The sequence below is a fragment of the Actinia tenebrosa genome, unplaced genomic scaffold (assembly GCF_029948245.1).
Source record: "Actinia tenebrosa isolate PJP-AT-01 unplaced genomic scaffold, QUT_ActTen_1.0 PGA_scaffold0__85_contigs__length_37466705, whole genome shotgun sequence".
Classification (NCBI taxonomy): Eukaryota; Metazoa; Cnidaria; class Anthozoa; order Actiniaria; family Actiniidae; genus Actinia; species Actinia tenebrosa.
In genome coordinates, this window is record NW_028292569.1 from 12899738 (window position 1) to 12912426 (window position 12689).

At 36.8% G+C, this 12689-nt stretch overlaps 1 protein-coding gene across 1 annotated transcript; it reads left to right on the plus strand.

Annotated features, from left to right (window-relative positions):
* Positions 1 to 1805: 1805 nt before the first annotated feature.
* LOC116286818 (dopamine receptor D2-like) lies at positions 1806 to 3311 on the plus strand. The gene has a single exon (XM_031693403.2). It carries the CDS (start codon positions 2238 to 2240, stop codon positions 3165 to 3167), a length of 930 nt encoding a protein of 309 aa, XP_031549263.2. The 5' UTR covers positions 1806 to 2237; the 3' UTR covers positions 3168 to 3311.
* The last annotated feature ends 9378 nt before the right edge of the window (positions 3312 to 12689 follow it).

Genomic DNA, 12689 nt, shown 5'->3' on the forward strand with positions numbered 1-12689 from the left:
TTTGGCCAAAAAATATTTTTATTACATATATCTTCGTCAACTTGCAAATGAAAAAAAAAATTTTTCCCGCTTTAGTTGAAACTTTTGCACATCTGGTCTTGATAAGAGCAAGAAAAGATCATGGCTAATGATGGGATAGAGGTTCGGATTGTCATTCTTTCCTGTATGTCCATTCTAGCGATTGTGGCAAACATCCTTGTGTTGTTGCTAGTAATAGCATCTAAAGAGCTTCGAACATTTGTCAACGGCTTCGTGGTATCCCTCGCCTCATCCGACGTTTTCCTCTGCAGTTCATTCTTGTTATACGCGGCGTCGACTGAGCTAGACAAAAACGACGAATTCTTAAAGGCTTGTTGCTGGGATACCTGTGGTATACCAGCTATAAAATGCCTTTGGTTTTTTTTTCTGATTCCTGCTCCACAAATTGAACAAGTTGCGCAATAGTACCCAGGGGTCTTCTGGAACTTACCCAAGAGACCTTTGCGGGTATCTGCTATAGGGTTCCCGTCTATAGGCCAATCAATTATCATGTACCAGATGTCAATCAATGTCACTATGTTGTCAAGTGCTTATGAGAGGGCGGAGCTAGCACATCACGTGGTACAGGTTTATGTCTACGCATGCTCTATTTCGTTGACAGCCTATTCTTTCCTAGTTTTTTTTGGGTGCTGGCGAGGGAAGACGGCCGCGGGAGGTCGCCTGGGAAGGCCAGGGGGTTTCGTGGACGTCTTCGGTTATTTCTCTTTCTTCTTTTCTTCTTTCTTCTTTCTGCTTCTTTCTTTCTTTCTTTCTTTCTTTCTTTCTTTCTTTCTTTCTTTCTTTCTTTCTTTCTTTCTTTCTTATGTTGTTTGCATATTTTGATGCTGCGTGACTGAATCTAGATAGGCTTCTTTTCAGATCCACAACATTACGGCGTGAAGTGAGATACTTCAAGATACTTCCACGTCGCTCTTTTGAGTGTAAGACGAATTAGAGAACTAAAAGTGAGATTGTTCCATACTGGCATCCGAACAGTGTTTGTACCAGGAGTCTAATTTAGATAAATAAAATCACTCTCGACTCCAAAGCCCCGTCATGCTTACTGCGCATGCTCGACGAAATGCTAGTCTGTTCTTCGTCAAGCATGCGCAGTAAGCATGACGTACACAGTTTTTGAAGTCGATAGTGGATGAAAATATACTTTTTCTAAACAGGACGATCATTGAATACGGGAAAAGACGCGCAAATCTTACCGCTGGTATTTTGTTTGATTTTCTTGGTCATAAAACCATTCTTTTGGGAAAACATTTGAAAGGATAAGTTAGAGACAAATGTTTTGCTATATTTAGCAAACGCTCTTAGGGGCCTCAATTTTTTAAACTTTGACTATAAATGCATGGTATTTGTTTCTGGAATTTATTTTCGTCTTTCACTTTTATATGAATTGGGCTCCTTGTGGTTCGTACCGTTTACATTCGTAAACTTTTAAACATGTGACGTGAAGGAAACAAAGGTTTCGTGTTGCAAAATGGATAAAAAAAGGAAGAAAGTAAAAAGAAAAAGCACAGATTATTAATCATTGTCACACTTCCTTTGAATTTGCTCATACTGAAAACACAGGTGTTCTGTATTCGCTCTTCAAACGTGTCAAATGTAACGCAAATACTACAAACAAGCAAGAGGGTTTCTAGTGTTATTAATATCTCATTGAGAAACTTAGCGTTCTATTCAAGCGCTATATTCTATTTTCATTTTGATTCATTTGATATCGGATCGTCAAGCTTGCACTAAGCAATGCGTTGTCATAGTACTGATAGTGTTCAAATTAATAGTTATCCTGTCCAGATTTAAACCGAGTCAGTCGTGAGACAGTTCTATTTCGAAATCACTGCAACTCAAAGTCACTTATAATACGCTGGGAAATTATTTTTACCGTAAATTTTGTGTAGTACGTGGGAAGGTGAATCCCCAAATGTTTGAAAGCATTTCAAGGAGAAAGTGAGTGTACTGCCACGGCATAGATGGTATGCAGTTATTTTGGTGACCCACTTTTGGCATAGTTCTGAAATGACCACTTCTGGATCAGTTGTACTAGAACGCTGAAGACTATAAACTCTCAAATAAATCATTTAACTTGCAAAGAAGACTTGATCAACGATTTCAATTGTTTCACGAAATTATAACGGGTTTGCGCAGGCAGTATCATCAAAGTAGAAATTCTAACACATTCGGCACCTGCAGAAAGAATCTCAAAAACGATGACAAGAATATACTTATCCGATGTACTGGAAAAATGTATTTCTATGCTGTCAGTTTTAGGAATCATTGCGAATGTCTTCCTCTGCTTACTGGTGATGAACTCAAGACAGCTTCGTACTTACGTCAATGGCTTTTTAATCTCTCTCGCAGTATCTGACATCCTAACGTTCACAACATCGTTTGCGTATGTGGGTTTTAAATCTCTAGAACAGCAAACCAAGACAAAGTTTGAGCGAGCATTAATTAAATATTTAATCTGCGTGACAACAGCTTCGGAGATTGGGAACCTGTGTGCTGTGTCGTTTGAGCGCTACCTCGCTGTTGTAAAACCTCTTCACTACAAAACACGAGTTAAGAAGTATTTTGTGTGGATTGTGACATCCGTTTGGACTGTGTCAGTCATCGGGAGTCTCATGGTTTTTCTTCGTTTTACTGATATTAATAAGTCTGCTTTTAAAAAAATGTATGTTACTTTTGCATTGTTGTTTGTTGTTGTGCCATTTGTGTTCATGGTTGCTTTGTATATAAGGATTTACGTCGAACTTCGGAGACAAAAAAGACGCGTGAATATTCTCCGTCAAACACAACAACAACCATCGAATCTCGGCAGAAATAGAGAAGTTAAAATTGTGAAGATTTGTTCACTTGTAGCTTTTCTCTATTCCGCAAGCTGGATACCCGCTATGGCTCACGAGCTTGTTAAAGAAGTTCAACACTTTAAACTTCCGGGCAATGGGAATTCAAATTTTGCAATTCTGCTGTTTATCATTGGTTCCGTAGTCTCATCTCTTGCAAATCCTTTCATTTATACATTTGCTAAACAAGACTTTAGACAACAAATTCGCAAGATATACCGGAACATAAAGACTTTTCGCTGTTTTTCGCTGCCTATACAAGTGGGGTCGTCTTTAGTCAGTTCCATCTTCTAGCAGAGGGACACGTGATAATAGTCTCGAAATACTTAATTTACAAGGTTTTTCACATTCCTCAAATAGAAGAACAAGCAAAAATCGATAAAGTATGGTATTGACGTAGCTATAGCTATTTACTTTTGCAACAAAAAATAATTTGTTATACCGTATCATATATCACCTATTAATTGTCTTGTGAATCAATTTTAACAGAAAAGATTTCAGTTAATTTTACATTTACACTTGTTATTATTATTTCAATAATCAGTTCTTTAGTCAAAGTACCCTTTTTTAAGTAGTAACTCACTTTGATAATAAAGAACGTACTCCCCCAAGTTTCAATATTTCAAGTAGTCTTTTGTATTGAATCTTGAAAGTTTTCATGAGGATAAAAACAACTGACAGAAATTACATCCCACGAGGAAAAAAGCATCAATTATTAGAAACTAAGCTGTACTAAAATTACACCTGCAAGCCAGGAATTGTTTACTCGCTATATTTTCAACAAGGCACGCGTGTTTAGGAAATCGATTCACTTCGGTTTGAACGGGCTAATATTCTGCCTCACTAAAAGGTTTTAAGCGATCACAAAAAAAAATTTTTTTTACGAAATGTTCTCCGTCCACACTTAATATGGCTAGCCGGCGTTTTCAAATTGTTCCACTCTAAAGACCGTATTCGAAAAAAATCGTTTTCGGTGAAGAATTGTTCCGGATTCGCCCGGACTAGTGTTGACGGTAGACCTAACCGAATGAATAAAAATTCGGATTCAAATTTATCCGGAATAGTGTGGACGGGGCCTATAATAAATGAAATAAATTAATATAAATTATAGATAGAAATTTCTCTCTCTCTCTCTCTCTCTCTCTCTCTCTCTCTCTCTCAGGTGATACATCGATGTGTGACTCGAAGGAAATAGCTGAGGTATTCAATTGTCATTTTTCTGAAATTGGGACTAAATTAGCTTGTTTAATTCCCGATGGACCGACTGCTTATAATGATTATCTAATTAGAATTGGCTCAACATTCACCTTACGACACACATCAGTTGATGAACTTATGAAAATCATTAATTCTATTGACGTTAAAAAAGCGACAGGTCTTGACGGTATACCATCTCATTTCATCAAGATTGCTTCACCAGTAATAAGTCAATCACTAGTGAAGCTATTCAATCAATCAGTTGATAAAGGGATTTTTCCTAACGGCTTGAAACTTGCGAAAGTTACGCCAATTCATAAAGCTAATGACAAAGATGATTTGAATAATTACCGTCCCATTTCGGTCTTACCTACTATTGCTAAGATTTTCGAGAGAATAGTTTTTAACCAGTTATATGAGTATCTAAACTCAAATAATTTACTTTCTCAAAAGCAGTCGGGATTTAGACCGCTTCATTCGACTACTACTGCACTCCTAGAAGCCACAACGGAGTGGCTTACCAATATGGATGAAGGTAAATTGAACTGTGTCACTTTCCTAGATTTTAAAAAAGCTTTTGACACAGTAAATCACTCCATACTTCTCCACAAATTATACTATTATGGGATTGCAGAAGAGTCGATAAAGTGGTTCAAATCTTACCTCACAGATCGTAGTCAGAGATGCTACATAAACCATACCTTATCTAGCTCTAGAACACTCGATTGCGGCATCCCTCAAGGCTCAATCCTTGGGCCATTATTATTTATTATTTACATAAACGATCTGCCAAATAGTGTCAAATTTTCAAATGCTAGAATGTATGCTGATGACACAAGTCTCACCACTTGTGGCACATCACAAAAGACTCTATTTGACGAGGTGAACGCTGATATTTCCAATATTCATAACTGGTTGAAAGCTAACAAACTTAGCTTAAATTCAGCTAAAACAGAGCACATGTTTATTGCTTCTGACGATAAATTGAAAAAAATTACCTCCGAACCACACATATATTTAAATAGCAAACCAATTACTAGAGTCTCTACAGCAAAAACTCTGGGTGTTGTGATTGACGAACGGGTGTCTTGGGTTGCTCATATTGATTACATTTGTAAAAAAATATCCTCTGGATTGAGTGGCATAAGACGAGTCCGCGATTACATCCCCTTGGAGACAGCTATTACCATATATGAGGCTCTCGTTTTACCTTGGTTTGACTATTGTGACGTGGTATGGGATAATTTACCAGTAACGTCTGCTGAAAGATTGCAAAAAATGCAAAATAGAGCTGCAAGAATAATAACAAAAAGCAGCTACGATGTCAGATCTAGTGATATTTTAACTTCTTTAGGCTGGAAAAGCTTACAAAGAAGAAGAAAGGAGCATAAAGCAATAATGATGTTTAAGACTTTAAATGCACTTGCACCAAAATCTGTAAGGGAACTCTTTTATTTTCAAGAAAATACCTACGATTTTCGTGGTAGAGAGAAGTGCTTAAAGTTACCGAAACCCAGCACTGAGTTTTTAAAAAGAGCTCTCTCTTATGACGGTGCAAAAGTGTGGAACTCGTTACCCCAAAGTGTCAGACTGTCCAATAATTTAAAATCTTTTAAGAGGAATCTTTCGTCTGTTGGTCCTTAACACTTTAATTACTATAATATTTTTGGGGGGTAGATGAGAATTTATTTCATAAATCTGTCTATATATTCTTAACGTTATTATTAATTTTTTATATATATTACCTATGAACTCGGTTTTCATGAAAACCAATTTGTACATTGATGAAATTTCCCGAGATTAAATAAAAGACATCTCTCTCTCTCTCTCTCTCTCTCTCTCTCTCTCTCTCTCTCTCTCTCTCTCTCTCTATTATATAGACCACATTACATACTTTGTTATATATATAATCATATATAATATGTACTCTAAAAAAATACCTATGGCTATAGTACATGAGTCAGTATCCATGTGTATGTAAAGACGAAGGAGGATGAAATAAATAAACCTTGAAGGACCGAACTAGACAGACATAGACCCACCCCATTAAAATACATGTGAATCCTGCTGATTCATGACTCTCTCTATGCTGAATAAATTAAGATGCGGTAGATATATTAAGAAAGATAAAACCCCACAATTCCACATTTACTAGGAAACCGCGTGTTACTATATAAAGTGGCCATGGTTCACTAAAAAAGAATTAAGTAAGTTTATTGAGTAGATGACACTATATAATAAATGACGTCGTTAAAGTACTATTAATAAATTTGCAGTGATGAATGATAACTAGAGATATGTCAGCTGTCACAACAACAATTTAAACTATATTGAAAATATTGACATAGCTAACGGCAAGCCGGCTCCAGTTATTGATGCGAACACCACGTCAGTCAGTTAAAGTAGAGTACTATTTTTCATTTCACAATCTTTAACATCAACGACGAGGAATACGATTATAATATATATTTTTAGTCTCAATATTCGTCTTCTTCTTTTATTTTTCCTTTTTTTTCCTTCTTTTCTTTCTCTTCTCTTCTCTTCTTTATGTTTTATTTTTGCTTTGATCATAAAGTCCCAGTAGAAAAAAGAAATTAAAACATAAGTGGGACGGAAAAAAGAAAAAATAGAACAAATGATACAAACCAAATTTAAAACTTTATGAAAATTAGAAAATTAAAGACATGAAAGACGGCAAGAGAATGACACGGGTGAAAAATAATAATAACAACCTTATAAGTTAAAGTGGAAAGTACGCTTATTAGCTGACCGCTATTTACAGTGTAGTCCACAAATTAATAAACTGAAATGAAGAAATAATCAAAGAAACACATAAATTTCGAAAAACGCACTGCGCATGCTCCGAATTTCGGCGGGAATTCATATATAGACGCATCGTATGGGAGTCTCCAGCTGATCTGAGAGAAAACTGAGGAGTCATTTTTCCTGACCTGACCTTGAAATTATGAATTTCCAAGTCACCAAATGGGGGAAAAGCCTTGCTAATAAGCGGCTGATAACCAGTAATACAATAAGTAATGAGTTATATACTTTTATTGCAGCGTTGGACAGGTTTTTATTTTTCGCTAGTCAATTTTCACACTGCATCATGACACCACAGTTTTGCAGCGACCTCGTTTCCGAATCGTTTTCCCCCGTCCTCATGTATCTATTTTCGAAAAGTTGCGTTTTCAAGTCGAAGGCCAACCGGTTCGCAAAGAAAAAATTCAGTTCTCAAAAATATCCGGGGTACTTCCCATTCAAATATCCATCCTGTTGGAAAATTTAAGAAAAGAGCGGGAAACTTTGACTTTCAAAAAATGGTACACGCGTCCGGAACTTTCCGATCGGCATTGAAAAAAATTGCCCATACATTTTGAATATTTGCTCTTTTCGGTCTTTTTTAATTCTCTCTTTCCAAAGCAAAAAATTCTGTTCTTAAAAGTAAAGTTATATTGCACAAGTAAACTGCGTGACAAAACATCCTAAATGACCCGTAAATCTTCTGTTCTTTCGCTAACTACCGTAGTTAGCGTGTTTTCAAGGCTACGAAACAGATGGTATGAGCTTATAAAATCAGCAGAAATACGGTACTAAATCTTAACAAATTCCTATGAATTATATACCAAAATGTTCAGGACAGCCCGGGGTTCTGTTTTATTTCAAGGAAAGACGATTTTCTAGCTTGACCCCGGTTATGTCATGCATTTCCTCTTGTAAAATACATCCAATAGCGTACATTCAACTCAAAAAGTACGGTGGTTTTTTTTTCAATAGAATTCAATCTAAACCATATAATACAGTCCGTGAATAGTTGAATTAAATGAGCATGAATGAAATTCAGGCAAGTTAAAACCGAGTCGTAGCGGCCAGCGGCTACCCACCCCAATAATATGCGGTGGGGGTGGGGTGGGGGGGGGGGGTGGGGCGCGTTTTTGCTAAGGACTTAGTGGCAGCTTTGCCAGCAGTCTTGGTAGCTTTGGCTGTGAGCGTGCAGCAAAAAATTTTTATCCCGCCCGCCCACTCCTCTATTGGTGGGAGCAAGGTGAGTATTATTCCACTGAGTGGTCAGTGTGACAGGTACCAGGTGGTGAGCTGTGGCCCGGTCGCCATGGTTACCTCCGTGGTAGGGCGTAGTCTGATTGATGCGCACAGCTCGCACCATAGTACCTAACCCCAAACTTATCTAGACGATGAGTTTTAACTGAATCCACTTCGGTTTTTACCTAGATATCCATTATTTTGAGAAAAGATCCAAAAACCGTGTTTTTGAGACATAATTTGTATGAGGGGGCGTGAGCTTGAAATCGTAGCTGACCAAATGTTAACAGATTTTTTCTGAAGATATTTGAAGCAATTTTTGAAAAAGCCTATAGGAAAGGGTTGATTCCCCTATTTCTTGCTAAATGAACGCCAGTTGATACATCAGCAGTAAAATTGTATTTATTTCAATATTATTTACACCTATTGTAACATCACGTTAAACTTTGTCAGATTCGGGAAGCTTATTATTTCGTGATCGTAAAACCAGTCAGTTTAAGATAATACCGGATCTTCAAAATTCTTCAATGAATTCTTTTTTTAATTCTGTCATTTAAAGTTCATTGTTAGGGTTTTCAAATAATGAAAAAAGAGAAGGGGGTCGAAGTATTGGTTATCGAAATATAAGGCTTCAAAAAGGAGGGATTTTTCAGTTTTCCGCGCGTTTTTCCCGAAAATCTGCCGCCTCTAATAAATTCGAATTACTCGAATCGATTTAAGAAAGAAAAATAGAAAACTGTTTTAAACTATAGGTGTTGAGTCTAGAAAGCATATCTAGATTAAAAAATCCATCCAATCTTTTGCAAGTACTTAGTAGTGTGAAAAGTTAGTTCTAGAAGCGAAATTGCTTGTAATTGTAAAAATGTTGAAAATTCATGACAATTTTAACTATGAATTTTTTTTTTCCCGCACTAAATCCAAAGAATATGATATCTAGCTCCGAATGAAAAGAAAACAAATGGGGGTCACCGTACGAATAGACGAGCTATGAGCGACTAAATCTAAGTTTTTGGTCAAAAACACAAATCCTGTCCGCGCGAGACTGGGTTCTAGTACATTAACCTCCGTCTGAAACATGTCGAATCGTTGTTGTAATCTCCAGAGAATCTAAGACGTATTTCGAATTGATTTTGAGAATAACATGTCAAATTCATTTTTTGTTACTTCATTTTTATAAAGTTATGAATTTGTTGTTTTGAATCAAAAGAGTGATCAAGTCAGGCAATGAAAATCTAAGCATGTTTTGAAAACATAAGCATGTTTTGAAAACATTTCATCTTTGCCTCAAAAGTTCCATGAATTAGCGAAATACTTTGTTAAGTTATAGAAAAGGATTCGACTTCTGACTTTATTTAAATCAATTTTCAAAACAGCGCAAATAAAGAGTAAAGATCGAGATGCGTGAAATGGATGCGCAGTAGCAAGGGTCCAGAACTACCTTAATTTGTATTTTATACGATGTGTATACATTGTTCTGTTAATCATAAGAAGTCTGAGGCAATAGTCATTGAATCTAGACCATTCAGTTAATAGCTATCTTCAATGATATATATCCTAAGCTAAATTTTCCTTTTTTTCTAAGTTCAAATGTGCTATTAGAAGTAAATTTATAAGTAAACTGTACTGCCCATTCAGTCGAGTACGGATGTATTGAATTCATGGGGTGATTGCATGCAGATCCATTGTGTTACTGTGGCAACAAGTGAAGTGTTCTAACACACAGGAAGGAAACACTTGTAAAGACCTTTTCACTTACAGATTCGAAGCTAAAAAAATACTCATCTGATAAGGAGTATTGATTGAGTGAGGTCCTTGTGTGTCAAAGACCACACAATGCGCCTTTTATTGCGCCTTTTATTGCCAATGAATTGATATGAGGCTGCACAGTTGATAGTTTTGGGATGTCCCTAATTTACTCCCACTGCTTCATCATCCGGAAGACAAAATCAGTTCTAACCTTTAAATATTGAAGGTAGTGAGTGTACTGCTTGGTTGCAACTGCAAGAAACTAAGAACTTTAAGAACGATGACAAAAATATACTTATCCGATGTGCTGGATTATTTTACTTTATTTTTGTCGGTTTTAGGAATCATTGCGAATATCTTCGTCTGCTTACTGGTGATGAACTCAAGACAGCTTCGTACTTACGTCAATGGCTTTTTAATCTCACTCGCAGTATCTGACATCCTAACGTTTACAACACTTTTTGTGTATATGGATTTTATAGGAAAACGACACAAAAAGGAACAACTCGAGAAATCATTCTTTGAATATTTAATGAGTGTGACAACAATTTCGGAAATTGGGAACTTATGTGCTGTGTCGTTTGAGCGCTACCTCGCTGTTGTAAAACCTTTTCACTACAAGACACGAACTAAGAAGTATTTTGTGTGGATTGTGACATCCGTTTGGGCTGTGTCAGTCATCGCGAGTCTCATGTGTTTTCTTGTTCGCTTTACTGATATTAATAAGTCTGCTCTTAACAATACGTTTATTACTTTTGCTCTGTTGTTTATTGTTGTGCCATTTGTGTTCATGATTGCTTTGTACATAAGGATTTACGTCGAACTTCGGAGACAAAAAAGACGCATGAATATTTTCCGTCAAACACAACAACAACCATCGAATCTCCGCAGAAACATAGAAGCTAAAATTGTGAAGATTTGTTCCCTTGTAGCTTTTCTCTATTCCGCAAGCTGGATACCCGCTATTGTATACGTGTTTGTTAAAGAAGTTCAACAATTTAGACTCCCTGGCAATGATGATACATCTTTGGCAATTCTACTGTTTATCATTGGTTCAGTAGTCTCATCTCTTGCGAATCCTTTCATTTATTCATTTGCTAAACAAGACTTTAGACAGCAAATTCGCATGATATACCGAAAAATAATGACTAAATTGTCCTAGTTGCCTATACAAGTGGGATCGTCATGAGTGCCATCTTCTAACTGAGAAACACAGGCTGAATTTGCCAATCAGGTTTTACCTATTCCTCGGATAGAGAATCAATAAGTAAAAAAAACAACAATATTGAAATATGACTTTACTGTAAGTAGAAACCAGCGTAAGGCCCTGGCTAAACGAGGAAACATGTTTCCCTAAATGTTTCCTAAGGCGGCAAAAATGTCAGGAAACATCGAGAAACATTGTTTCCATGCGTCTTGGAAACATGAAATGTTTCTGCCGCACAGCAAAAACATATTTTGGAAGCAAAATTTGCTGCACGGAGCAATGTTTCGCATGTGGCTAAACTGGGAAACAACGAGGAAACTTGAGCGCGGTAAATATGTTTCTGGAAGCAGTTATATAACTCCAGTTGCCAGATGCCCGTCAGTCAAATTGTATTCATTTCAATATCTTAATTGCCGCTAATATCCTCTTGAAATTAGTCAATTTCGGGAAGCTTATTTTGTGGCCCTTCACTAAGAAGTCTGAGGCAAAAGTAATTGAATCTAGACATTTAGTAAATAGCTACCTTCAACGATATATAGCCTAAGTTAAAAATTGTTTAATATACTGTTTTCCTTTTTTTTCAATAAGTTCAAATGTGCTATTACAAGTAAATTTATAAGTAAACTGTACTGCCCATTCAGTCGAGTACGGATATATTGCATTCATGGGGTGATTGCATGCAGAAAAGGAAGTCAAATTCATTGTGTTACTGTGGAAACAAGTGCAGTGTTCTAACACACAGGAAGGTAACACTTGTAAAGACCTTTTCACTTACAGATTCGTAGCTAAAAAGATACTCACCTGATGACGAGTATTGATTGAGTGAGGTCTTTGTGTGTCAAGCCCAGAGAGAGCGCAGGTGGTGTGCTATGCTAATACGCCTCTTTTTTCACCAATGCGTAATATGTGCTTGCAAGTTTTTTTTTCCGGCCAGGGTTCTCCGGTTTTCTTCCCTACACAAAAATAAAAGTAGACACATTCTAATTCAAGAAACTGTTCTCCTTGGGGGTGGTAAATCTAATTATTTTAGGTTAGGCTGCCTTCATGATGTATGGCAGAGGGGTGGGTGGGGGGTGGGGGGGCAGGTGAAAATTTGAAATGTCCAGAATAATTCTTAACACCCCCCTTAAAGTCATGCAAAAAATACCATCCCCCCTAAGCAAGGCTTGTAGCTTCTTCCTAAAATTGTGCATCCCCCCATTTTTCCGACCAAAATTTTCCCGTGATCTCCCCTTAATTTCATCTGCCCCCCCTGCCATACATTATGAACGCAGCCTTAGTTTTTTTGTATTTCACAACTACCCACAATAGACAAATCAAAAGTAAGTTACTGGGTGTTGCTTGGAGCTCACTCTTGAGGCAACTGAGAAAGATATTCCCATATTCTCTTATAATTGACAATACTGCCATAAGAGTTCTGTGAGAGCGAGAACTACTCGCCACGTCAGGTAGCCCTATTCACCACTAATTTCAATAATATTAAAGAAACCTATTTAATGATATTTTTCTACTATTTAAAATTCGCGATGCGGCAGATTTTTCAGTAATTTGGCTTTGACTTACACAGGGTTGACATATAGACAAAATGATATTTTACAGTGATCTGGCTTCTTTGGCATCTTGAC

What these genes read in the sequence shown, in the direction of transcription:
- LOC116286818 (XM_031693403.2), top strand. Translation starts at nt 2,238, where the DNA reads ATGACAAGAATATACTTATCCGATGTACTGGAAAAATGTATTTCTATG.